The sequence below is a fragment of the Hippocampus guttulatus genome, chromosome 4, assembly GCF_054856545.1.
Source record: "Hippocampus guttulatus isolate MCC_2025c chromosome 4, RoL_Hgut_1.0, whole genome shotgun sequence".
NCBI classification, from domain to species: Eukaryota; Metazoa; Chordata; class Actinopteri; order Syngnathiformes; family Syngnathidae; genus Hippocampus; species Hippocampus guttulatus.
In genome coordinates, this window is record NC_141264.1 from 26,757,376 (window position 1) to 26,783,594 (window position 26,219).

At 50.9% G+C, this 26,219-nt stretch overlaps 5 protein-coding genes across 10 annotated transcripts; 2 read left to right on the forward strand and 3 right to left on the reverse strand.

Moving 5' to 3' along the window:
* Positions 1-1,372: 1,372 nt before the first annotated feature.
* LOC147207031 (GRAM domain-containing protein 4-like) lies at positions 1,373-8,611 on the reverse strand. Of its 4 annotated transcripts, XM_086108537.1 has the most exons (19): positions 8,318-8,606; positions 7,908-8,025; positions 7,632-7,818; positions 7,233-7,335; positions 7,029-7,152; positions 6,516-6,710; positions 6,402-6,427; positions 6,038-6,129; positions 5,272-5,363; positions 5,119-5,167; positions 4,970-5,041; positions 4,844-4,887; positions 4,642-4,751; positions 4,386-4,540; positions 3,747-3,855; positions 3,577-3,670; positions 2,948-3,032; positions 2,798-2,866; positions 1,373-1,875 (listed from the first exon to the last, which is right to left on the reverse strand). In XM_086108537.1, the coding sequence occupies exons 2-19, from the start codon at positions 8,009-8,011 to the stop codon at positions 1,765-1,767; spliced, it is 1,821 nt and encodes a 606-aa protein (XP_085964663.1). In that variant the 5' UTR covers positions 8,012-8,025; positions 8,318-8,606; the 3' UTR covers positions 1,373-1,764. The 4 variants fall into 4 exon arrangements, 2 of the variants coding, with proteins under 2 accessions (XP_085964663.1, XP_085964664.1); XM_086108538.1 differs by lacking the exon at positions 7,908-8,025 and having other exon boundaries at positions 8,318-8,605; XR_015100640.1 differs by lacking the exons at positions 1,373-1,875; positions 2,798-2,866 and having other exon boundaries at positions 2,978-3,032; positions 4,713-4,751; positions 8,318-8,611.
* A 38-nt stretch (positions 8,612-8,649) lies between these two features.
* Positions 8,650-11,413, forward strand: LOC147207032 (cytosolic 5'-nucleotidase 1A). The gene is made up of 6 exons (XM_086108544.1): positions 8,650-8,977; positions 9,496-9,603; positions 9,682-9,817; positions 9,987-10,109; positions 10,723-10,835; positions 10,938-11,413. The coding sequence occupies exons 1-6, from the start codon at positions 8,825-8,827 to the stop codon at positions 11,169-11,171; spliced, it is 867 nt and encodes a 288-aa protein (XP_085964670.1). The 5' UTR covers positions 8,650-8,824; the 3' UTR covers positions 11,172-11,413.
* Positions 11,414-11,532: 119 nt separating this feature from the next.
* Positions 11,533-15,700, forward strand: LOC147207033 (D(4) dopamine receptor-like). The gene is made up of 4 exons (XM_086108543.1): positions 11,533-12,083; positions 12,487-12,599; positions 14,156-14,721; positions 15,360-15,700. The coding sequence occupies exons 1-4, from the start codon at positions 11,844-11,846 to the stop codon at positions 15,593-15,595; spliced, it is 1,155 nt and encodes a 384-aa protein (XP_085964669.1). The 5' UTR covers positions 11,533-11,843; the 3' UTR covers positions 15,596-15,700.
* Positions 15,701-16,005: 305 nt separating this feature from the next.
* Positions 16,006-22,823, reverse strand: LOC147207034 (deformed epidermal autoregulatory factor 1 homolog). 3 transcript variants are annotated; one of them, XM_086108541.1, is made up of 13 exons: positions 22,339-22,823; positions 21,479-21,576; positions 20,920-21,046; positions 20,680-20,829; positions 20,458-20,588; positions 20,310-20,375; positions 19,765-19,800; positions 19,567-19,690; positions 19,173-19,310; positions 18,155-18,414; positions 17,828-17,929; positions 16,962-17,051; positions 16,006-16,471 (listed from the first exon to the last, which is right to left on the reverse strand). In XM_086108541.1, the coding sequence occupies exons 1-13, from the start codon at positions 22,487-22,489 to the stop codon at positions 16,367-16,369; spliced, it is 1,578 nt and encodes a 525-aa protein (XP_085964667.1). In that variant the 5' UTR covers positions 22,490-22,823; the 3' UTR covers positions 16,006-16,366. The 3 variants fall into 3 exon arrangements, with proteins under 3 accessions (XP_085964667.1, XP_085964665.1, XP_085964668.1); XM_086108539.1 differs by having other exon boundaries at positions 20,458-20,597; XM_086108542.1 differs by lacking the exon at positions 16,962-17,051 and having other exon boundaries at positions 20,458-20,597.
* A 188-nt stretch (positions 22,824-23,011) lies between these two features.
* Positions 23,012-25,119, reverse strand: bet1l (Bet1 golgi vesicular membrane trafficking protein-like). Its single transcript, XM_086109180.1, has 4 exons — positions 25,073-25,119; positions 24,659-24,744; positions 23,729-23,785; positions 23,012-23,650 (listed from the first exon to the last, which is right to left on the reverse strand). The coding sequence occupies exons 1-4, from the start codon at positions 25,092-25,094 to the stop codon at positions 23,483-23,485; spliced, it is 333 nt and encodes a 110-aa protein (XP_085965306.1). The 5' UTR covers positions 25,095-25,119; the 3' UTR covers positions 23,012-23,482.
* Positions 25,120-26,219: the final 1,100 nt, after the last annotated feature.

Genomic DNA, 26,219 nt, shown 5'->3' on the forward strand with positions numbered 1-26,219 from the left:
GACTGCACACGGAAAAAAACAAAGCCCGAACGAACGACGCCTGAAACTCAAATCGCGTAGCAGTCATCAGCAGACTCATTTTAACAAGCTGGCAGGTGGGAAGATAACGTGTTCAAAAAGTACAGCGTAATCAGGCGCGAGCTGCCCTTTGTTTTTCTGCGAGGGAGGCAAAGGTCAGCGGCCAGGAAGAAAAAAAAAATGTTTACCCCTTCACAGCTGTCCGCTAGAGTCCCCGATGCGCAAATACATTTCATGTACGTCGCAAATGACCGCGTTGTTGATTCAATATGAGCAGATGTCCATGTTCAATCATTCTGAAAAAAATTAATAAATAATACACATTGTAGATCAGGGGTGTCAAACTCGTTTTTTCCTGGGTCGCATTGTAGTTACGGTTTCCCTCGGAGGGCCGCGATCAATTTTGGGAATACTCAATTTTACAATCAGAAATCAAGAATAATGACCGTTATTGTGGATTACGTATGACAATCTGAAATGTTGGTTCCGACTTTAGCGAGCGTCATGGAACTTGACATGATTGAATTGCTTTCGCGGGCCACATAAGGTGGTGTGGCGGGCCAGATCTGGCCCCCGGGCCTTGACTTTGATAGCTGTGTTGTAGATTCTTTCCAGTTACATTTGAAGCGATCCCAGAAGTAACTCCGTCGTGGAGCCTTCGCATGACTGACTCGATGTCCTGTATGACAGACCTGAAAAATACATCAAAGTCTGAATCATTTTTTTTTTTTTGGGGGGGGGGACGGAAATTGATTTGACCTCAAAATAAACTCGGCGCTCATGCCAAAAACTGCCAGAGTAGACCCGTAGCTTCTTGTCGGCTCTCCGTGACGGAAGATAGGAAGGTCACACACAAGTCAAGAAAAACATCCATCCAATATCTGCCACTTACCCGGGGTCGGGTCGCGGGAGGGGAGGGGGGGGGGGGTCGCGGCTTTAGCGGGGAAGCCCGTGGCAGCGTTTCCCAGGTCTTCCCCACCGGCGGGACGTGCCCGGAAAACCTCACCAGGGAGGCGTTCAGGAGGCGATCCTGATCTGGCGCCTCTCGACGCAGAGGATCAAGTCAAAGCTGGAAGTAACTCCAAAAATGGCGGGAGCAGCAGCAAGGCTAGCTGGTCACTCGCCGAGCGAGTTGTTATGCACAAATATCAAAGGACAGCTTTTTTTTTTTAACTTCTACATAAGCCGATATATGCAAGCTCATAAAAAATACACAGGAAAAGGTTTGGACTTGGTTCTGCGGCCTACTGCGCAAGTTTTAAACCTGATCGATGATGGATTAACCGCTAACACCAACAGGGCAGAAGCGAGAGCGCACCAACACAAAAAACAAAACACAAAACACAGTCGCCAGCAAGGGTTTCAAAAGAGCCATTGTATTAAATTTAAAAAAAAAAAGAAAGGCACGTCTCATTTCAACATGTATAAAAACTTTAAAACCCCACGAGGACTTTTAAACAGGCACTCGTAAATGAAATCGTAAAAAACACGACATCAAAAGAAGATTCGCAAAAGCCGTCAAGAAGCCTAAAATCGATTGGAAAAAAAAAAGCGTCATGTTGATCCTTTTTTTTCCCCCTTTGCCGGCCATTCAATCGCCGTGACAAGCCGTGATCAGCTGATGTGGCGCATTTTGGGAAATCTGTCGCGACGAGTCCTCGGGACCGATTCCTTTCACGCGGCCGATCGCCGATGGCTCGGTCGCGGCGCCGCCTGCCGGCAAAAGCGGCGCGGGAGGAGGAAGGGTTACGACGTCGGCGGGGTGGCGGCCGTCTCCATGGCGACGACCAGGTTGCGCTGGGCCGAGATGGCGTCGAAGACTTCGTCCCGATTGGTCATGGTTCCAAACACCAGCGGCTGAGTGACGCGCGCACACACACACACACACACACACACACACACCTCTTACTATTATTGTCGTTGTTATTTGAGTATTATTTTATGACAAAATCAAAAGATCACAGTCCATCATTTCGACGCAGGATCAAAACAAAGTCGAGACAATAAAACGAAACGACACCTCAACGAAATCATTCAACCTTTAGTCTCATCGGAGACAATCCAATTCAAAAGGGGGAATGACTTTTTATTTGGACGACCTTTGGAATGGTTTTCATTTCAAACGAGCGTTGTTATTGACCATCAATCGTTGAACACGTTTAGGCGGAGAAAAGCCTCAATGACGCAAGACTATCGACCACGTCAAATAAACGGACGGCATTTTCACGACCATACGGCGGCCCGTCGTGTCCGTGACGGCCGCCGCTTCCGTATTTGACACATTCGCGAGGCGCATCGCGTTATAGGACGCGGGCACGGTCATACGTACGCTAGCATAAATTTTTTTTTTTTAAAAAAGACGCTAGCATGCACGCATGCACGCTAGCGGGAGCAAAACGGACTTGGCTTGTGCTTTATCGACTCGCGTCCTGCGCTTCCGTCTCCGAAATAAAAACGGCGGGTTCCCTCGCGTCATCGTCAAGAGTCCGTCTCGTTGCCGTGCGCTTCCTCGGAAACGATGGCGGCTTTTCGCGTCCGCTGGAACTGGCGCGCGAGCGGACGCCTTAGCCCGAGCGTCCGCGAGCCGTTCCCAAACGGTGGCGCCTCCCGGTCCGAGGAAAGCGCCGCTCGCCACTCGACTTTGGTCGTTTCGCCCCATTACCGCGGCGACCAAGCGCCGTCCATTTTGGAGAAGGTTGAAGACTTTTCTGTGCGCCTTACGCTCGTGAAAATACAATCGTCGAGGGGGGGGGCGGAGACCTTTGTGTGCATTTCTCACCTTCTGGGTGAACGGCGTTGCTATGGAGATGCCCATCCCGAGGCCAGGTAGCACGGACAACACTTTGTACTGCGAGGGGGGGACAAAACAAAATTCAACCCAAAAAGTTGTTTTGTTAGTTTTTTTTGCAGGGGGAAGTCGAGCGAGCACCTTCTGGATGTCGATGATGTCCAGCAGTTTGATGACTTTGTCCCTCTTGGACGAGGACGAGCGGGAACACTCGAAGCACAAGTAGCTGGCGAGAAAGAAAACGGGGGCCGCGTCGTTACAACAACAACAACAACAAAAAAAACTCTCGGGATACAAGTGCGACGAAAAACAACAGCTGGAAGCCGAAATGCGTTTCAGCCAATCAGAAGCCGGAAGAAAGTCATGAGAGGGAAAAGGCGGCGACATTTAAAAAAAAAAAAAAAATAAGGGCAACACTGTTACTCCAAAAAATATTTATATACAGTATAACCCCCGAAATAATAATGGTGGCTAAAAATGTACTTGGTGTGTGCATAACAAGGAAAAACGTTTTTTGAATGATTGCATTTTCTAAAACAAATAACAGGCAGATATTCATGCATTGTAGAAGATGCAAATGACATCAAATCGTTTTTTGTGTTTTCTTGAAATAAGAAATCGGCATCATCACGATCGTCATTTGGGTGGCTTAAAAATGGAGATTTGTGTGCATCGGGGGCCAAAAGGCATCAAATCCATTTTTAAAATGTTGCAAAACGACGGCGTGATGAAAAAATGCGTCTCGACAAAACGCAACACGGCGGCCTTACTTGTCGGTGACGTAGAGGACTCCGTTGCGGATGTAGTCCGCCGGCGTCTTCTTGTCGCGGTTGATGAGGCAGCAGCGCCAGCCGCCCTCGCACGCTACACGCGACGACAACAACGGCCCTCGCGTTAGCCGAGACGCGACGCCACAAGAGCGCGCTCGCCTTCCCGTTACCTGCTAGGGGGCGCTCACTCTCGGGGAGGTTGAAGACCTCGCGGAAGGTTCCCCGCTTGGTGCTGTAGGATCGACTTCCGCCGCCTCCGTCGTCGCCGCTGCCGGGAGCCTGAAACGCCAAAAGAAAGGGCTGACGGATCTCGCTCTGCCACCAAAAGCCAAAGCCAACCAAAGCAAAAGGGCGCAAGCGGGGCACAAAACACTCGGTGGGCTAAAACGTAGGGAAAAAAAACCCTCACTCTTCACATTAACTCATTCAGTAGCAGCCAATTCTAGACCAAGTTTGAAAAGACGTTTAAAAACGTCTTTGGGAGTGAATGAGTTAATGATGTCGTACGAACGCATTTCACGTCACAGATGCAAGGCTGGGAAAAAAAGGGCCTTTGTGTCGCATTTTGCGAGGCAAAAATGTGCATTTCGCGCCCCGACAAAACAGCGACGAGCAAAACTGAGCTTTGACGGGCTCACAAAACCTCCTGCGGGGAGTCGGGAGGTCGACAGAAGCTCGGCCGCGACTTACGCCGCAGCGGCTAGCTAGCTAGCAACAAACTCCGGTTGCCACCCGGCGCGTCTCGAGACGTGGGCGAGTCGCGGTACGTCATCGGCGAAACAACCGCAAAAAAGGCGATCGGGACTCACGCGTCTGCCGGCGGAGTTGCAGGCCCGCTCCCTCATCTGGACGTCGGTGGGCAGGCCGGTCCACACGATGTGCGCCGTGTCGTAGCGCTGACGCAGTTTGGGGCAACTTTTGAAGATGAAGTTGATGACGAAGAATTTGATGCCCACAAACACACCTGAGGGCGAAGAAGACAAGAGGCGGTCGGCAATCGGCCGACGTGCGGCCGCTCCGCAATGTCGCGTCGCGTGCGCGTGAACGAGAGAAATGAGATCGTGCCAATGATGAATCCCAGCGGTTTGTAAGGCAGCAGGCAGGAGGCGATGAAGGACACCCACAGAGCCACGTACAGCTTCTTGGTCAACTGAGGCTCCACCCACATGAAGAGACTACACACACACACACGCACACAAACGCTATTTTGAATGCGTCCCGTTAACCCCGGCGGCACGCGGATGACGAGCTGAGCGGAGAATCTCACTTCTTGATCTTCTCCAGGATGTCGGCCATCTTGCCAAAGATATTCTGTGCGGAGGGAGGGGAACAAAACGCAACGCGCGTTGAAAAGCGGCCGCCGGGCAAAACGGCAGCGCCTGAGCGAGGTCACCTGAGCTCTCTGGGCCACGTGCAGAACCAGCTGGAACTTCTCCGACACGGTCAGGTCTTCTCTGGGAGGTTCCTGTCGAAGGTTGAGGGAGCATATTGACACCTGTCAATCATCTTGACACACACACACACACACACACACACGCTTACCACAGGCTCTGAGACTTCCGGAACGATGCTCCACTGGATCCTCCAGCCCCTGAAATGAAAGCACGAAACGGAGGGCACTTTTGTCATGACGTCAATGCTATTTTGTTGCCTTTTTACAATTGGCTGACAGGAGCGGGGCGGGCGGGGGCTCACCTGGCAATGAGGTAGTTCAAAGAAAGGCGCAGGACAGCCAGGAAGAGGAACACGGAGATGGTCCAGCCGCGCCACGTGGCGTACATGTAGATCTGTTAGCGACACGCACGGCTCACTTTTAGCATCTAGCCGTTAGCATCCGGCCGAGAGCGTCAACCATTTATCGACTTATGTCCGGCAGCCGGCGGTTATCTCGGCGGATGGCATTTAGCATTCGACGGTTAGCGTGGAGAAAAGACCCTCGAGTTTAGAGCAGTTGAGATTGTTAGCGTCGAGGCGCTCGACGAGTACAGAGCAACGAGCGAGCGTCGGGTTCTAATCCAGTTTGCGGCTAGCCTCCGCAAGCTAGGGGTGGCGCTATGTTATTTTTGTTATTTTGACTTCAAAATGGCGCCGCGAGAGTGGCCGCCTTTCCAGCAGCTGCGATATTTTGTTGTTCTACTTCTTCCTTTCATAACTTTGCTGCTGTGAATCGGGAATTTCTCCATTGCGAGACTAATAAAGGTTTTCTTATCTTATCTTATCTTATCTTATACCAGAGCTAAGGCGGTGCTACGAGCCCCAAACGAAGACCCTTTCGCATTTTTTTTCTTCATTTTTCAGTCAAGCCCCCCCACCCCCTAAAAAAAAGAACCCTGTTTCCGGTGCCGAGCAAGGCCCGTTTACTTATTGTCGGACAGCAGGTGGACGTGCGGACAGTTGGCGTTTCGCGTCCACTTAGCATCTCGGCACGACTTATTAGCATCGGGCATTGAGTTAGCCTCACGGTGAAGGCGATGGCCGTGGTGTAGACGGAATACCAGTCGGACAAGGCCGAGAGGTCGCGCAGGAAGCTGGTGACGGGCCTCAGTCCTCTCTCTGCAAAAGACAAAGACGGGGGGGCTGGATTGCTTTGGAGGCCACAAGAGGGGGGGGGGGCGCTGTGGAAAGATGGCTCCGTTCGCTGCCGCGGACATTTCTCTTTGCCATCATATTTACTCTGCTTTTCCGGTCTTTCATTCCTTTCGCGGCTCATCTTCTTCAAACCGGTCATTGTCACAAACGGAGACGCGCTGTTGTCAGCACTCTCGCTTTTCGCTGTTGCGAGATCGAGCGCACATTTTGCATCAAAAAAGCTTCGAGTGACTCACTGGCCCGCCTCATGTTTTCCGTCAGCCTGCGGAGGAGTGACATTGAAATGCGGTCATCAGCGAGACGAAGAAGAAAGTTCTCCAATGAGAATTCGGGGAATGCGGCCGGCTCACCTCCTGGCACTGAGCGGCTCGTCCGGCTCAGGCGCCTCCTCCCGCGGCCGCGCGTGGAAGTCGTCAAAGTCCACGCCCACGTGCTTGGAAAGCAATCTTTGGAAGCGACCGTAAGCGTCCTCCTTCGCGGGGGCGGTGGTGGTGATGTCGGGAGGGGGCGGGGCTTTTGGAGTGACAGACGCCGACTCGTCGAGTCTGTCAAAGTGACGGCCAAACAAAAATGGCCGCCCCAAAAAATTGCAACGTGACATTTACAAGGCACGTCCATCTGGAATAAAATTACCCTGGACTTTTTTTGTTGTTTTTAAATTCCGTTCAGGATGCCACATTCACTTAAGAAGTTTGCTAGGCGTGTCTATCACGCGTGGATCCACAAAAAAGTCTCCACAAGCCACGGCTGTACATACACCCCCCCCCCCCCCAAAAAAAAATCTCCCATTTGGGTTGAAAGTGGCCATTTGACAGTTGTTTTCTCATCTTTTGATGAAAATTACGCGATAGGTGTGAGCAGACCTGCCGTCGTTGATGTCTTGGAGCTTTTGCTCAAGTTCCACGTTCCTGCAGCGTTCCCGCTCCAGCTCCTGACGCAGCGCTTCCATGCCGAGTTCTTCCTCTCTGAGTTTCCTCAACTCCTCCTCTGGAAGGCGGCGCGATCGGAGTCACGTGACATCGTCCAAAATGAAGCGATGAATGAATTCACTCAAAAACGCAGCTCACGTAAAAAATGCTTCTCCAACAAGGCGATCTCCAGGTGTCCTTTCATCTCATTCAGATCCGATTTGGATTCCTCTTGAGATGCCGAAACGTTTGCTGAAACGACCTGAATCGACACAGAACAACTTGAGGGAAGGGCAAAAAAAAACAAAAAACACCGTGAAGGAGGAAGAGAAAATGTTTCGGTTGAAAGATCCATTTGGAAGAGATGCCATGTCATTTGAAACATTGGTTTCAAAAAAACATTGGACGCGCATGCTTTTTATTGCATAAGAAACAGGAGCGGGTTTTCGTTGGCCTCTTTCGGCCAAGTGCCGCAGGCTTCACCTCTCACCCTCCTTCAGTTGAGACTTTTTTTAACCTTGGCGCAGCCGCGCGAGTTTTGCGCGTTGCGTTTCGCACCTCCTCGCTGGATTCTGCATCCGACATGTCGGGCGACTCCGACAGATCCACGATATCATCCCGCCTGTGGCCCCAATTCCGGATCCGTTCCAGGCGCCGCCGCATGGTTGAGCCTCGTGAAACGCGGCCCGACCGACGACGCCGCCCCGTGCCGCAGCTTGCCGTCTCCCTGGACCCCCGCTGACTTCTGCAGAAAGCAGGGGGGGGGCATTTCACTTCGGGTACGTAATAAGGGAGCAACGTGATAAGAGTTTTGTAGCTAAATGTTTCCCGTACGGTGTTCCGCAGGGTTCTGTTCTTGAGCCTCTTCTGCATCCATGCGTTGTGCATTTTTGCCAGGATAACCTCTGCCAAAGCCTCCGTTTAAAAGGTACAAGCATCTATCTCCCGCTTGCTTGTTGGCACGACAGGAGCGGGAGAAAGAGTTACGGATCATGATCAGTGAGCATGTGTGCCCATTGTTTTGGCTTTCCAAGCCCAAGACGGGAGCCGCACATGCCCGGTTATGATTGACAGGTCGCAACGTTTCTTGTTGGAGCCGTTCCCAATAGTTTGGTCGCCAGTCGCACACTAATAAAGTGGACCGTGGCGCAAATCAAAACGGGAGCAAAAGTGTACCTAATAGTGTGGTCGCTGAAGGTGACAGACAAGCCAATCGCGTTTGAGCTCACGAAGACGGGACACACCTGAACTGAAGAATGTTGCTTGCTCCAAAGCGAACAAGTTGCGTCTGCGAAGCAAACTTGTTTGGAAACTCCGCAACGGCACCCCGATGAAGTTCCAAGCCGACCGGGACGCTCTCGAGCCGGCGGTCCCTTCATCCGAGGCGAGGCAATCGGTTGTGGAAGAAGTTTAGCAACCAAGCGCAAACACTGCCGTTTGACTTGTTTAGTTGGCAAGCAACACGCCAGCTCGTAGGCGTGGCTACGCTCTGAAAAGTGGGAAACGTCATCGTGCGAGATTCTTAAGGAGCTCCTTTTACTTTACTCGTTTTTAAACTCTGGTGACGTGGAGCGATACGATTTATGAGTGATGAATTTGAAACACGTTTGAATTATTTTTCATGAGCACAATCGTTTTCATTGAGAGCCAATAGGTGGCGGTAATGACCAGCTAATGTTATTGTCATCCACCAATCAGGAGGAGGAAGACGACGAGGTGGCAAGAAAAGGCGGAAGTGAACTTTTGGCCGTATGCGGAGCAACTTTTCTCACCATTTTCTTATTTTCTTTGGTGTCAGCGGCGACACTGCTGCTTTTCGTGTATTTTTAACCTGCCTTCGCCGGCAAAGAGTCGACAGGGAGGCGGAGATGGTCTCCACCGTCGCGAACGTTGACGTGAAACAGGTAAAAAGCCCCCAAAACGTCATGTGACCCCAAACCACACCTGGAGGAAAAGAAAAATAAACATTGGACTAATCGTTCGATACAAAGGGGAAGGGCGAACGGAATTCCACTACAGGGCATGCGGTCAGAAGAAATCGGCCTTAATTTTAGTCTGCTTGTTGAGCTGATATAATTGTCAATCGAAAATATATTGGACAAGTCAAACGATTTCTTTTCATTCGATGTCTGCCTTCATTTCCACATTTACACACACGCGCACTCAAAGGGGCAAAAGGAGTCGAAAGTCAAACACAAACGCACGCACGAAGGACTTCCTATTTTTTACAACTCCATTTAAAAAAAATAAATATGTCCAAAAATAAAACGTCATCTTCTGGCGTTTTATGATGCAACCCTCTTGAAAACACTTCATGGTAACAAAGAAACAAACTAACAAATAATATGAAGCTTATTGTGCTTTAAAAAAAAAAAATTGTGTTTCATTATCGTGATTAAAACCGAAACTAATGTTTCTGCAGAAAGATGCCGATCAAGCGCTGGTGGTGGCCATCTCGTGCTCGGCCGTGCTGGAGGACGCCGACGATGGTGAAGTGCACCGTGTGGGCGTGGCCTTCCCACTGCTGCAGGTGCGGGGACAACCCACGATGGGAGTTGACGGGCTGGAAAAGAAAGTTTGTCCTCCAACATTTTTTTTTATTTTTTAGGCACTGCAGAGTGTGAATCGGCACCTGGTGGAAGCGAATTCTACCGAGTCGTTGCTTTTTGACGTGCTTCTCATCACCACCGACGAGCGACGGCAGCGGCAGAGTGCTCGCATCGTCAGCAGCACCAAACATTACGGTAGGTCTTGGGGGGGGGGGGGCAGTCAACGCACACATCCATCAACCATCAATCCGTTATCTGATCCGCTTTATGTTTCCAATCGCCCTAAAAAAAAAAAAAAAAAGCAGACGATTTGAGTTGGGAAGAAAATGATTGTTGTCGTTGACTCGCTGCGCGGCACTCGCAGGTCTGGAAGTGAGCCGCTTCTGCTTTTCGGATCGGGAGGACTTTGTGGAGAGTTTACTTGAAAATCAAGTGCAGCTGTTCCTGTCTACGGAGCCGGAGGAAGTGGCGCTGGTGTGGCAAAGAGGTGCGTTGTCCCGATGGTGGCGCCAGAGGGCTACACCGCGGGCACCACCATGTGGAGTGACAAAACAGCAGGGGGGGGGGAAAAAACGGACCTGGAAATAAAAAAAGAATCAAATGATAGATACACGAGTTCAAGTCAGCAAAATGATCCGTCGATAAAACGGGTGACATTGACTTTAAAACAAGTAATGTTGCCTGAAATGGTGTACAGTATTTCTACAACCTGCGCCTCGAAGAATTATGATACTCTATTCAACTTGAAAAGTTCTTCTCAACTTGCTGGAAAGCAGAAATAAAATCCCAATCTATGACGACACCTCCCTGCGTGAATGAGAAAACGTCGACGAAAAAAAATAAAATCCGATTTGCATTTTTCCAAATTTTGTTGAAAAAAGCACAGGCGGCAAAATACGTTTGGCTCAAGTTCCATGAAAAGAAACGAAAACAAAATCTTTTCATTTCACACTCATGATGAATTTGTTTAAAAATATTTAAGTGACACATTTTCTTTGACTTGAATCAACTCAAAGCTCACCGCTAACCAAACGCGTGCGAAAGTTGCGCCTTGGCCGAGTTCTGACTTTGCGCCGGCGATGGGCGGCGACGTGTTGCAGGCGTCCCGTCGTCGCTGCTGGGCCATCGAACTTGGTCGGGCCCGTCCGAGCAACTCAGAGTTTTGCTGTGCGGCGACGACGTCATCGCCGCAGCGGCCGCCGAGTCCGCGCAGGTACCGACGCGCTAACTCATCTCCTGAAAACCGCACGAGTTCAGAATTCACCGATGCATCGGTTCTTCTTTGCAAAATGCACGCCCCCCCCCCCCCTCCCAGCGCTTCTGGTCACAGCTCGGCGCCATGCGAAGGCGTTTCGGTGTCCTGGGCAGTCCCGTCAGCGTGGCGGTGATGACGGCGCACGGCGGGCGCCGACGCTTCGCCGACGCCCTGGCGACGCTTCGCTCCTGCGGCCTGAACGCCGACGAGGCCCACTGCCTCGCCGGCGCCCCCCGTGGACCCATCCTGGAACTGCTCAGGCCTCACGTCCTACTCGGCTGCGGCTTGCGCTGATGTCGCACCGCCTTCAAAGGACGGCGTTGCTTTTTTTGGGACAGACGCGGGAGAATGTTTGCGAATGCGCCTGCGGCCGCTTGCCGTTGCTGTGAACGTACAGTACTGCGCGCGCTCGCGTGTTCGTCGTCTCCAATTAATAGCGTCATGCTCTCATGTCTCCAAACTTTTTTTTCTTCTTCTAAGAAATGGTGCAAATGTAGTAGTATAAAGTTGAATAAAAATAAAAGCATGAAAATAAACTTGTTTTGACTTTGGGCCGTCGAAAGAAAAGAGCGCAGGTGCAATCGAGGCACGCGAGACGGTCAATTCCGACGTGAAAGCAGGTCACGTGAGGTGGTTCGCGTTGCGCATGCGTGAGCGCGCGTCGACGAGCCGAAGTTGCCGAAGGAAGGCCGCCGGTAAGCGGCTTTCATTGTGTCATTTGGCCCCGGTGCCCTCGGCGGACTCGGAGCCAGACGCAGCCGCCGCCGAGAGAGGAGGTTTTTTGTTTTTGGTCTGAAAATGTTTCTTTTCAGCAACGCCGGCGGATCTTGAAAGGACACTTTTCCTCCGGTTCGTCCTCCACCGAGAGCGCTTTGTGGATCTTTTTTGTTTTGTTTTGTTTTCCGGCGGCGCCGTCCCTCATGAGAGCCCCAGGCCGGGGGCAGGGGGGCTCAGCAGAGGACGGAGATGACGGACAACGCCGCCCCCGGGGGGTCGCCGTCTCCCTCGGTGCGGGGCCACAACGTGGCGGCTCTGCTGCTGGGCGTGCTGCTGATCGCGGTGATCGTGGGAGGCAACGCGCTGGTGTGCGTCAGCGTGCTGACCGAGAAAGCCCTCAAGACCACCACAAACTACTTCATCGTCAGCCTGGCGGTGGCCGACCTGCTGCTGGCCGTGCTCGTGCTGCCCCTCTTCGTCTACTCCGAGGTCTTGTCTCATTTACCGGCGGCTTCGCTCACCAAAGCCGCCCATTGGATTTGCTACCAAAATGTTAAAAAAAAAAACGGAGAGAGAGAGAGAGATTTTTTTTACATGAGTTGTAGGCGCAGGGGAAATGCGGGAAATGTGAAATAACGACGACGCTCGTTTGTCACTCGTATATCTTGAGGGGTGTTTAAAGTCAAAGCCTCGCTTCGGAGGCGGACAAACTAATCGAATTTGTCAATTTAGTGTTCAAAGGCGCCGTTTGGAAAGATGGAGCAGAAAGTCCCGATTTTGAACGGGAATGACGTCAAGGCAGCCGATGGGCCATTTCGGGCCATGCTGCCGAATGTTAGTGGGCGCTGTGCGTTGCGATGGTCGTCACCTTGCTTGCCTGCGCGTGTTGCAGTTCCAGGACGGCGTGTGGACGCTGAGCACGGGCGTTTGCGACGGCCTGATGAGCATGGACGTCATGCTGTGCACCGCCTCCATCTTTAACCTGTGCGCCATCAGCGTCGACAGGTACGCCCGCCTCGCCGTTCCGGTGCCCCCCCCCCCCCCCCCACGAGCTATCGTCTGGACGATTTTTATTTTATTTTTTGCCGTCAAAGTCAACATAAAACATTTGCAATCGTCGATTCCAAATGTCCGCTCGCCGAATGCTGACGCATGGTAGGAAATGCCATCGATGGGCTAATGAAGCCGGCGTCGATGTCGCGGAATTACCACTGCTGCCATCCAAGCGCAAAAAGAAGCTAACGGCCATTGTACAAGTGGTGCCGTCGCCCCCCCCCCCCCAAAAAAAAAAAAAAAACAACCGGAAAAAGCAAAGCGCTCGTGGAATTCCTACAGAGGGTTGATGGAAATCAAAATGAATACTAAACACCAGTGCACCAACCACTTAATGTCAACAAGCGCCTCCATCCGTCCACAATCGATACGATTAGTCTTTATTTAGATGTCAAAATAATGTTATTGCGTCGATGAACATGTCCGTCCGCTTTGCGTTGTCGTTTGGCGAGCCCGAATACTGCCGACGGACAACTGAAGCTTCATGAAGCGCTCGTGATCGTTGTTCAGTTAATTGCGTTTTTCACGGCGCTCTGAATAGGGATCGTCGGTCAGCATGGAAGCATCACCCTTTCTGTACACATTTATTGGAACACTTTGCAGCAGATGTAACAAAAGTAGTTGCAGAAGCAGGTAATTACCTAAAGTACACAAATGCAGTAAAAAAAAAAAAAAGAATATATTTCTTCATCACGATGTAAATACGTATAGAATCGACATTAATACTTTTATTTTAACAATACAATTTGATAAATACTTTAATCAACCATGATTTCACTATGTATTATTATCGTCATCAGTATTTTAAAACGCAAGAAACCATCCATTACAAAACATATATCAAGTCGACTCGAACAAAAGAACTACAAGTCCCGAAAGGTCCAACCCGAAAGTGGAGCGCCGGGCATGATTGAGCCCAGCTGCGACGCGATTGACTTCGTTCAAACATCAAATTGCAGCTGGACAAACATGACAACGATGCAAAAAATGAGCTAAATAAAGACACCATTGTTCTACAAACACTTTAGCCCACATTTGCGAACGGTAACCGACTGCGATCGCACAGCGATGCGGCAAACATAAAGCACAACGGACACAATGCAAAGCAGACAAACAAAGCAACCGATCGTGATCGAACCTAAAGCTAACTTTACATACCTGGGAAAGAAAAGCACACGCGTAGCTTACCGTTGGGCCATCCCTCGACGAAGCGAGTGTATTCACTAACGTAACGTAATGCGATGCTGCTTTTTTTATACGACGCGCGAACGGTCACCTGTCAGTGGCAGCCCCGCCCCCTCTTAAAGCGGCAGGTGAATCCGACAATCGTTTTTGACTCCTCGAGATGGCGCTCTCGGTTGAAAGATGGAGCGGAATTGCAAAGACATTTTTCCTACCTTTTCCCATTTAAAGCGGGAGCGCCGCGTCGAGGAGTCTCAGCGGCGCTTCACGAAGCTTCGTTTTGCCATCGGGCGGTGAACAAGCTCGGCCTTGTGTTTCGGCGGCAGGTTCATCGCGGTGCTGATCCCGCTCAACTACAACCGCCAGCACGTGGACCTGCGGCAGGCCGTCCTGCTGTCGGCCACGTGGCTCCTGGCCTTGGCGGTGGCCTCCCCCGTCATGCTGGGCGTCAACCAGGTGGCGGGTCGGCGCCCCGGCGAGTGCAAGCTGGAGAACGCCGACTACGTGCTGTACTCGTCCGTGTGCTCCTTCTTCATCCCGTGTCCCGTCATGCTGCTGCTCTACTGGGGGATGTTCCGCGGCCTGCGGCGCTGGGAGGAGGCGCGCAAGGCCAAGCTGAGGAGCAGCATCCAGGCCTGCCGCCAGTTGCGGCAGGCCAACGCCGAGGCCGCCGCCGCCGCCGCGCTCCCGCCCTCGGCCGGCCTGCCGCCGCTTTTGCCGCCCGTCATCGAGCGGGAGCCGGCCGACCGAGCCGCCGCTCCCCCGTCCTCGGGACGAGCGCCGACGGTCAGCTTCGCCGACGTCAAGTTCAACCCCCAACCTCGGCGCAGGAGCAGGGCCAAGATCAACACTCGCGAGAGGAAGGCCATGAAGGTGCTGCCTGTGGTCGTAGGTACGCAGCAATACGTTAACTTGACCGTTTCCTGACACTCCCCCCCCCCGATCGCGGACTGACATAAAAGCCGTCGTTTCTTGCTTTCGGAGGTTGATTGGAACAGAGGCGGGATAGCTTTTGCGTGGAAAACGGCCCATTTCCCAGATTCGGGGTCCAACATGAACAGCGGCCCGATGGCCCGTGGCCACCACGCGACTCAAGTTTACTGAGTAACGGGACGGCGTTTGTGCGGCGAGCGCTTTTCACACCGCCGGTCGAGGCGACACTACCTCGTCCGTGTCCTTGCGCCATCTTTGCGTGTTCAGGCGGCGGAACAAATCGGCGGGAAAAGTTGCGCCTATTAATAGCGGCTAGCGCAGCGCTAATGCGGAGAAGTGCTTCCCTTTAGCATGCGGCGGCTAATCCTGCCCCGCCTTAATCCCGAAAGCCAATTACAGCGTGTAAACTGCTCGGATGCGAGGGCCAGCGTGAAATGTTGCTGTTCCTGAAATGTTAGCGTCGAAAGCCCCTTTCACACTGCGAGTAAAAAAACGTTTTGAACACCCGACGCTCGTTCACTTCCAACGCTCTGCTGCGTCCCAGGTGCACATTTGGAATTCATTCTGACCTTTTTTTTTTCCTTGGGGGTGTCTCAGGCGTGTTCCTGTTGTGCTGGACGCCGTTCTTCGTGCTGCACATCGTGCGCGCTCGCTGCCAGGCGTGCGAGATCCCGCCGGCTGCCATGAGCGTGGCCACGTGGCTGGGCTACGTCAACAGCGCGCTCAATCCCGTCATCTACACCGCCTTCAACGCAGAGTTCCGCCGCTTTTTCAAAAACTTCCTGCGCCGCGGCTGCTGCTGCTGCTGCTGCTCCCGCCGCGGCGCCGCATGAGCCCGCTCGCTCTTCGGTGCTGTCGTGGTTTGCTCGCGCGCCATTGATGGGAACTTTTTTTTTTTTCTAAGTCTTTTCACAATAAAAGCTTTCAACGCAAACTAACTTTTTTTCCTTTTTGTATGTGATTTTATTTCAAGATGGATTTTTTTTTTGGGGTGGGGTGGGGGGGCCGTCAGGAATGGGGCCGAATGCCAAAATGAAAGAAAAATTCATGACATGCCAATGGAATTTCCACATTATTGATTGGAATTGTCGAGAATTTGTTTGACTTTTTACACATTATTTCAGAGCATCTGTACTTATTTAGCTCGACTTCTGATTTCATTTTTCTTTTTTCTTTTGGCCCAAAAGGAAATCGACAAGAAAAAAAAAAAAAGAGTTCCAATAAGAATCAATTAAAACATGAATTGATTTGATGGTCCAAGAACTGCATTTTAAAATATGAACTACGAACTGAGCAAAGACTTGACTCGACTGTATACAAAAACATGTCACACAAAGAAATCATTGACATTGAAGAGGTCAAATGAATTTTGAATTCGTAGACAACTTAATCGACAACTTCAACCGAGTTTGAGTGAATCAATTCATACTTGGCACCAAACAAAGACGACGACGACAACAAACAAAAAGCTTTTACATCTTTGACCTCCAATAAAGTCACTTTGGCAAGAAGACGTGTGTGTGTGTGTGTGTGTGTGTGTGTCTACACGCTGTCTCGCGACGGTGAGGAAGGATTCAAGCGGGGGCGCGTCCGGCCACGCCCTCTCACTTGACTTTGTCCATGCCGAGGGCCGCCATGGGCTCGTCCTCCGGGGCGGCCCCGCCTCCTCCTGCCGATTGGAAGCAGTTGTTCTGATGATCTCTCCAGTCCTGCAAGGGTGAAACGGAAATGTCCTCACGAGGTCCGCCTCCCACTTTGGAGCTGGACAGGCGATCGACGATTTTTTTTTTGTCGCACTGGGTAGCGCACTACCAATGATCTCATTGCTCGGTTGGCTAAAAATGGATTTGACCAATCAATGCGCAGGCAGGTCTATTCGTCCACTTGGGGTCCTGACGTTCGACAACGTTGCGTCTGCGCGTGGCTTCGGAGGGCGGGGCCTGGCCCGGCGAGCGCCGTGGGTGTCTTTGGCTGTTGTTAGCTCAGGTTAGCGGCTGGATAGGAACCGGCGACCCGTTAGCCGGGCCGCGTCATTAGTTGTGGCCGCAGCGACGGGGTTCTTCCGCCATTCCCCTTTCGCTTCGAGATTTCAAAACTTGATTCGACCCGATATGTCACCGTTCGTACTCAAATGTGAAAACGAGAAACCGGCGTGCACCGACGTAAACTCGGAACGTGCGTCTGCCCCCGCTCACTCACCTTCCTCTGGCAGAAAGTGGAGCAGTAGTTGACTTTGCGGCAGCCCGTGCACTCGCTGAGGGCCACGCGGCCGCAGTTCTCGCACATTTGCTGAAAAGACCACACAACCGTGCCGTTTCAATCTTCGCCCGGATATGGCGGCCCATTGGGAATGAAAACACGATGTCCAAAAATGTACGTTAAGGACGGCGTGCGATGTGGCTTAAACGGTGAATCATTTCCGCCTCGCCACGTGCACGTCGCAAGTCTTCCTCATTGTCTTCAGCCAACAGTCTCGAAGCGGGGTCTTCGGGCCGGACAGCGGTTTGAAATCGGAGCGGCAAATCGGTGCCGTCGTCCAATCCGGCTTCTTTCGGCTTCGGCGGCTGGCTCAAGTTACAAGCCTCCGCTTTCCCAAGCGCACTTTGAAACAGTCGTTCATGCCCTTCGTCACATCCCGGCCGGATGACCGTCACGCACTTGACTTTGGAGTCAGACAATCCTCCATCGAGCATCTCCGGTTGCTCCAGATCGCCGCTGCTCGCCTCTTGACCGGTACACGTAAAAGAGAGCACGTAACTCCTACTCTGGCGTGTCTTCGCCGGCTCCCAAAATACCTTTTAGATTTCTTTTGAAGATGTGCTTATTTGTTTTCCAATCTTGAAACGGCCTGGCCCCACCTTCCCTCTCGGAGCTGCCTCGGGTCTCCACGAGACCGGACGCGAGTGGATGTTGTGAGGACTAAGCGGAAGCCTTTTTCCGTTGCCGCTCCCTCTCTTTGGAATGAATCTTGGGCAACCCCCCCAAGCTGTCCGTCTTTCAAACTCATTTTTATTCATGGCTTTGGACTCGGCATGAGGCTTAGAGTTTGAGTTTGGAAAACTTACATTGAGGATGACCGCAGCGATGTCGTTGCTCCGTTTGGCTTGCGAGTCGTCCGGCGGCGTCCGGAACGTTATCTGGTTCTGGAAGGACTGACTGACGGCACACTGACGGCACACAAACACACACGCAGTGAAAACGAAGCTTCGTGAAGCACTTGTGATGTCTTTTGACTCCTCTAGATGGTGCTCTCGGTTTGAAGATACAAGTTAGTGCAATTGAAAGGTTTTAAAATTCCACTCCATCTTTAAACCGAGAGCGCCGTCGCGAGGAGTCAAAAGTGCTTCGCGAAGCTTCGGTCGTTGGAAGTGATCATTGGGCCTGGGCCTTACCTCCTTGTGTCCTTTACTGTCCCTTTTGGCCTGCTCGATCAAGGCTTTGAGCTGCTGCGCGTTGCTCATGAGGGTGTCGGCCATCTCCTCCAGGCCCTGCCAGGCGTCGGCGGGGCCGCCGCTCAAGAGAGGCGGCCCCGCTGCCAAGGTGGCCCCCGCCACAGGCCCCACCTCCAGAGCACCCACCAGCGACGGCGAAGGGGACGCCACCGCCATCTTGGCTTGGGGGCACAGCGCCAACGCCGGTAAGGCCGTCAACACTGACGGCACGGGAGAGAAGTCATTCGGGCCTCGCTTCACGCCGATTAATCGATTAATCTGTCAATTAAAAGATTCATCGGATCGTGCGGACAACCGCGCCGGAAAAAAAAATAAATGACACCGTCGTCAGATTGAATCGTATCGTCGCCGGGATTCGCCGTATCGTAATTAAAGTGAATTGTACGAGATAAACGAATTGTGGGGAAACATCAATCGCAATCGGGGGTCATCGTATTGTCACTCCGTATTGCGTTCGGAGTGAAGTGCAACGTGATCGGAGTGAATCGTATCCAATAAGCCACCGGTGTCAAAGTCAAAGCCCGGGGGCCAGATCCGGCCCGCCGCCTCATTTTATGTGGCCCGCGAAAGCAACTCAAGCATGTCAACTTTCATGATGCTTGCTCAAGTCTGAACCAACATTTCAAATTGTCATCTCGAATCAATGACAACAATATTTGAACAAGCCATTATTCCCGACTTCTGATTTCAAAACAAGCTCTCCATCAATTTGTTGTTCGCTGTGTCTGTCATATGTGGAGGTGGCTCAACATTTGGTTTTTTTACAAAATTTACAGCCAGAAGGGGCCCTCCCAGGGAAACCGTAACTCCAAAGTGGACCGCGACAAAAATGAGTTTAACCCCCCCCCTCCCCGCTAGAATGGAATCGCACCGCAGCTGGAGTCAATCGCAATGCACTGCATCATATTTGGAGGGATCCGTATGCTAATTGGAATGTGCGGCGCGCTAATCGGAGCACCTGCCGTGTCCGCGTAGACTTCGCTCTGCGCCGAGGCGTCCGAGATGATGGCGGCGGCGGCGGCGGTGTCGCTGCTGGGCGAGCGCTCGAAAGACAACGTCCCCGACGGGGTGATCTGACCCATCGGTGACACCGTGACTGCAAGAGGAGAACCCAAAAAAATAAAAAATAAAAAAACCTCTTTGCATGACCTGAAGTGACTTCGTGGAGGCCGTTTCAGCACGCAACGGACACGCCCCTTCACTGACGACCTTTAGGCATATGAAGGCCACCCCCCCCCCCCCCCCCCCACACACACACACACACACAATCGATGAGAATTGTTCAGCAAGTGTCAATTCCCGGACCGAATTTTGGTTCCAGGACGTCCCTGGACCTGGGTCATGTGACTCACACGTGGTCCCTGGGCTCAGCGTGATATTTTTGCTGGCAGGGACTTCCTTTTTGGCGGGAACAGCCGACGCTTCAGCCTCCTTCCGCCTTCGCTTGTACGGGACGAAGAGCCGCACCGGGCCGTTCTGTTGGACACCGACATCACATTTGGAACAAGCGGCACGAGACAACACTTTTGGAGATTTTTTTCAGAGAATACCATTGCGATATTCTCGGCTTCCGGGGAGTCTCCGTCCTGAGAACAACAAATACACAATTAGCCATATCGGCTCGCACAACCACAATATGCAGTCGATCGTTTCATATCAAATCAGAATTGGATCAAATCATGCGCTCGATGAATGACTTGCATCGTATTGATTTGCCATCAGACAAGCGGAGCGACTCACATCGCAATAGGAATGAATCGTTCTGCGAACGCGACGAATTGCAACGTGGTCGTGAATCGCGCCATCATTGGAAGGAGCCAAACCCTGATCGGAGTGAATCGTGCTGGATCGCACCCGAACTAAAAGTGAATCGTATTGTCATCGGAGAGAATCGTATCAGATCAAACAAATGGCACTGTCATTGGAGTCCATCGTATTGTGATCCAAGCGAATCGTACGGCATCAGAACTGAGGTGAGGAGCGAACGGGAATTGTATCGGGAGTGGGCCGAACCGCGTCGTACTTGGACGACTCTTATCACAGAAAGTGGCAAATGAAGCGAATCGTATCGTATGGGAATCGGCGGCGGCCTCACCAGGACCATGTCGTCGCAGCAGGCCGCGCACGTACACGAGGCGGCGTGAGGATTGAGGATGCGGTCCTGCGCGCAGACACATGACATCCGAGTGAGGATAAGGCGGGAGCGCTCGGGGCCACGCGCGGGCGGGCGGACGCGTCGGGACCTGTATGAGGCAGAGCAGAGGCCTCCCTCCGTAGCGGATGCTCCTCTTCCAGTCTTTGCTGCTGGCGCGACCCGCCAGAGCCTCAAACTCGGTGGGCGTCAACCACCGCTGATCGTGTTTGATGCAGCGACCTTTACCGCCTCGACACACAAAGCGGAAATGTTAGGCAAAATTCAAAGTGGACAACGGAAAACACTTCATCCCGTCGTCCGGCGCGCTCACCGGAGCCCAGGCGGCTTTTGTAGAGGACGCCGCTGCTGTTGCGGCATCGCACCGGCAGCTCGTTGTTGTATACCGACGGGTCCCAGTTGTACTTGGAGGCGGGCTCTTTGTCCTGGGGAGGAGCCGGCCGAGTGGGCGGAGTCGCCAGGCCTGAGCGGTCAAACAGGGGAGACGATAAAACACGCTGGCACGGATCCGAAGAGGCGCACGTACACGCGGAGTGCGACGTTTCGCGTTTACCGGTCGAGATGGCAGACGCAGACTTGAGTCGGTCTTGCTGTCCGACTGTCGTGTCGGTGCGGACCATGATGAGGGTGGTCTTCTGGCCGCTCAGACCCTCGGCCAGCTCCAGGGGGCTCCTTCCACTCTGTGAGGACCAAACAGAAATTCAAACAAACACACACACACACACACGTATGGCTGTATATGACTGAATGAGTGTGTCCCACAGGGCTGAATTCTGGGCCCTCCGCTGTTCTCACTGTCTCTGCGCCCTTTGGGTACCATCTTAAGGAAACCTGGCATTTCCTTCCGCTGCTCCGCGGATTACTGTCAGATCATCTTCAAACTCATTTTTATTCTTTGGCTTTCGACCCAGGATGAGACTTGATTTTGAATTGGACCGTTTTTGTGCTTTCTACGCTCTTAATTATGCATTTGTTTGATGGTTTGTTGCTATATAAATTCTTTTCGCCCCATGTACGGCACTTTTGTATGCCGCGGGGTTGTTTTCAAGTTCTTGAGAGAGACACTTGAGTTGAGTCTAGGGCGTGTATACTGTACGTGTGTTCAGCTGTACCAACACGTGTTCCGGAAGGTTTTCCACCGCATCCACCGGGGTGGTGAAAACGTTGTCGTCTGCAGCCTGAACGTCTTCCACCGCCACCGTGGAGACCTCTGCGCCGGGACATAAGCAGAATCAAAAACACTTATGAAAAAAACATAAATATGAAATTAGGTCAACGCAATTTCAGCGGTTGATAAGCGCAGGTTCGAGAGTCGCCACAAATTCCAAATGACCGAATGAAGAAACAGACTTCGGTTAGGCAACTTTTGGAGAGCAGCGGAACCGCGACACGTCAGCAGCATTTTCTTGCTCTAAATCTTGATTGAACACATTTTCGAATGATGCTCGACCAACTAGAAATTCAGCGAAATAAGGGCAAACCTCCTGGTGGGGTTGGTGCAAAGTTAAATTGACCAAATAGATAAAGGAAATTTCGTGGGGTAAATTTTGATGAATCTTGACTGAAGCTCTTGACTCTTTATGCCGGTGGACTGCGGTTATATCACGAAACATAAAAATGAGCGCACCGCTTCTAAAGTCAAAACGATCAGACGGCGTACGATTACCGTAATACTTAAATGACGGGAAAGGTAAACGGGGTCCGGAGACACTTTGACCAACAAGATTGCTTGTTTAGAAATACTTTACAGATTGACAATAACACAAACGCAATCCATTTTCTTGTGATGCGAAGTGTACAATTGTTTTGAGAAGCGGCAATGATGCCGACGAAGTGCAAGTATCGGGAAATACGGATAAGAACAAGCTCCTTGTGAGAAGCAGGAAGTGGGGCAATTTTTGACTTTTAGCGCCACTCGGCGGCGCGAGGATGCGGCCTGCCCTGTCGGCTAGCTCGGAGCTCGCCACCTTGCCTGCGAAAGCCGACTCGGCGTCGTCGATGTTTTCCGGCGCCGCCATGACGGCCATCGTGGAGACTTCGGCGTCCGACTCGGTATCCGAGCCCGCCCGCCTGCGGGGTTCGTCCAACCCGAGCGCCTTCGTCGCCGACTCCGCTTCGTCCATTCCTCCGGCGAAAGACACGACGAGAGCCGAAATTAACCGAAGAGCCACGGGGAACGCCGAGGAAGGACTCGGGAATCGGTCGGGAATGAGCTCACTTCATTAGAAGGAAAAACGAAACGACTACTATGTTTTCTTCGAAACAATGCCAAGGCCCAAGCAGAGAGAAAACGCCGCCTCGCGGTTTGTTTTTGCACGAGTCCCCTCAGCGAGTCGCCGGAAAAAGCCGAGCGAGGCCGAAGAGACTGGATCGTTTCCCGAATGAAACGCCAGTTTCCGCTTCGCGTTACCATGAAACACACATGCGTCTTATTCTGAAATTCCCCAATGACTAGGAAAAAATACAACTGCTATTGTACTCTTAGAATGTAAATAATGTCAATAAAACGTGACTTTTTAAAAAAGAATAACATTCAGGGTGATCAAAATGATTTGACATAAATATGAAGCGCACATCATATTAGTGAGACATTCACTGTGGGGCCATTGATTGAAACCCTGTACAGTATATATTTAAAATAAATGCGCAATTGAACCATTTATTTGCAAAAAGAGTCAACACAAAAGCGGAATGGAATTGAAAAGCCAGCTGACAAGCTCTAAACGTCGGTACAAACTAAAAAGTTAAGAATAAATATGCAGCAATCAGTCTTTTGCCAACTGCAGAACAGGAACATTTACATTGAATATGTCATAAAGTATTTTACAAACTTTATAGTAAACTGTAATGTCATTAGGAAATTTAACTGTACACAAACACTAGAATTGAACCAAAACGAATCCGCATTTCTTCAATCTGGATGGCCCCAAAAAACAAACAAAAAAAACCCGTCTTTCGTTCCCAGCTGCTGCTCACGCACTTTTTGCTGCCCCCTGCAGATCGCTTCCATGGCTCGCCTTGTTTTGTTTCTCTCCCCCCCCCCCCCCCCCTTCAAGCGTTTCCTTCCTGTGCAGTCTTGTCTGCGTGGCGGGAGCGGCCAAGAGACGGCGAGCGGCTCAGCGTTGCATCCTGGCGACGATGTAGTAGAGCACGCAGAAGAAGACCACCAGGCCGATGGTGACGTAGCACATGATGCGGCGGTTGTCGCGTCCCGAGCGCATCATGTTGGAGAAGCGCTTGGCGCTGCCGCCCAGCAGGCTCGTGTTGCTCAGAAAGTTGGAGTCCTGGCGGGAGCGGCAAATATGTCAAAAAGCGCCGCCGCTTTGTCCCACTTTTGACGGGCACAATCGGTTTGAACTCACCATGGCGTCCAAGTAGTCGTTCTGATCGTCGGCCTCTCTGTCAATGTCGTACGCCAGCTGTCAGGGAAGGCTTCACACGCTTACAATGGCAGCCACTATCTTGCTTACTCAAAATTAACAACTAACATTTCACATTGCAGTGATGGTGACCCAAAATGAGAGCGGTTACAGTGGGGGGGGCTTGTCTGGGGTTGCACAATTAACTCATTCAGTACCAGCCAATTCTGGACCAAGTCTGAAAAGACGTTTAAAAACGTCTTTGGGAGTGAATGAGTTAATTGTGATCACAATTGGCAACCACAATTAAACGAATCAGTCGGCTGTTGAGCGCTTTCTCAACCAGCAGTCAACCGAGGTGTCGAACTCAAGGCCCTCGGGCCAGATCCGGCCCGCCACATTTTATGTGGCCCCGCGAAAGCAAACCAAGGAGGCGAACTTCCATGATGCTTGCTTTTATCTGTACCAATATTTCAAATTGTCACGCGCAATAAATAATGTTGAGATATTGAAAAAATGTTCTTGTAACTAATGTTCAGTAACTTCAACAACGGTTGAACAAACTGCCCTTGAGTTTTGTTCAGCTCGTAGCCGACGCGTGAACATTTTGAGCATGACGTCTCTCCTCTTTCATCTCAAACTGCTTCAAACAACAAAGCGTGTGACGGAAAAGTAGTTAGGACTGCACGACTGTCCGCTGTTTTATGTTATGTGTTGTGTTTATTATTTTACTTTGTTAACCGTTTTGTTAAGCGCTTTGTTACAGCTGCCGCTGTTGTGATGGCGCTATATAAATCAGCATGTATTGTGTTGTATTGTATAGAGACCTACTTTTTACGTTAACGCGAGTCGTCTTGTTCTAAAGTAAGAGTAGCCTAATTTGAAGACAGTGTGGCTACGCACTTGTGACGGTGCCGCGGCTGATTTACTTACAGATTTGAGTCGGGACACTTTGGTGGCCAAGTTGTCAGCCAGACGCTTGTTCTCGACGTCCAGCATGTCCTCCACCGAGCCATGCCCTGCCGGGATAAACACGTCGAAGCTTCTATGACACAGTACTTCATCTTATGACACACACGACATCAGATGCCTCCACGCTGCCTGGCGTACGTTTAATTTAAAGGGACAACTGTTTGGTTCAAAAAGCACCACGAACACTTCGCCAGATGGAAAAACAAACGCGTCAATTTCGAGTCTTGTTTTACGGCGACCTACGTGGCGACCGTATTTCTACTATTTATTTTTTTTAGCTGGAAATGATCGTAAATCCAAACTTAAAAGCACGGTGAGGTGTAGTTATTAACGTGATTCTTTTCCCGATTCGGACGTGTCAAAACAAATATCTACCTCGGTTCCAGTCCACCGCCATGTTGGCGAATGACGTCACACGGAAGCACTCGTGATTGGACAGGGAGCGCGTGGCGTCACACGCAAACCAGAAGTGCCGCTGGTGATAGTTGAGGCTTCCCGGTATCTTTTGAGCTTACTTTTAAAATATTCATCCATCCATTATCCTTATTTTTAGTTGCGTTTGTTTTTAATGCACTGCATGTTTGCACGTGGTTGAGAGGAAAGAAATGTCAACTGTGCTGTATGTTGTAGTACAAAGAGGATAATTGACAATAAAGTTGACTTTGAACTTTGATGTGAGCGGTTCATCCTCAAGAGAGTCGCGGCCGTACTGGAGCCTGTCCCAGCTGTCTTCGGCCAGGAGGCGGGGTATTTTAAAAACACAACGTTTTATTTAACCATTTGTCAAAACCTACATATTCTGTCACATCAACGTAATTTCTATTACGTAACGTGAAGTAAGCGCTAATTAAATTGCATGGAGTGCGCCCCAAGAACTCCTTTAGGTTGACATGTTCTCGTCACATCTACAAAAAATAGTATTATTGCGAAGTGTGGTCACTCATGCACCCGCTTTGAGCTGAGGTTGTTGCAGTCTCTTAGTACACCGCTAGATGGCAATAATGTCAACAAAATGTAGCTTGTTGACATTTCTCTAACGCAGGACGTCCACTAGAGGGCAATCGAGGCCACGTGCTCGATGGCTATTGAGTGGAAATTGTTAAAAATATTGGTTAGATCAATAGTTTGGTGTACATTATATTTTTCAAATGTACCAAATAATTGGCTAATTATGTTTGCGATTAAAACGAGAATGACATTAAAATATTCTATTTTACCTTATTAAAAAACATTTCTGCCTGATTTTTGTAAAACTAATACTACTATTCAAATTCTTGATTTCACCTCATTTACCATTGACCAGGCCAATTGGTTGTTTTAAAATTGAAATGAGGCCCGTGAATACAAAAGCCCACCACTTCCTCAGACTCCAAAAGTGAATTTATAACAATTATCCCATCATAACGACGAGTATGTTGAAATCACACTTGATGAAAACTCCCAAATTTGTAAAAGTGACAAAAGCTATTCATTTAAAACGAATTTAAAAAAAAAACGTGCGCATAAAAATGCAGTCTAAATA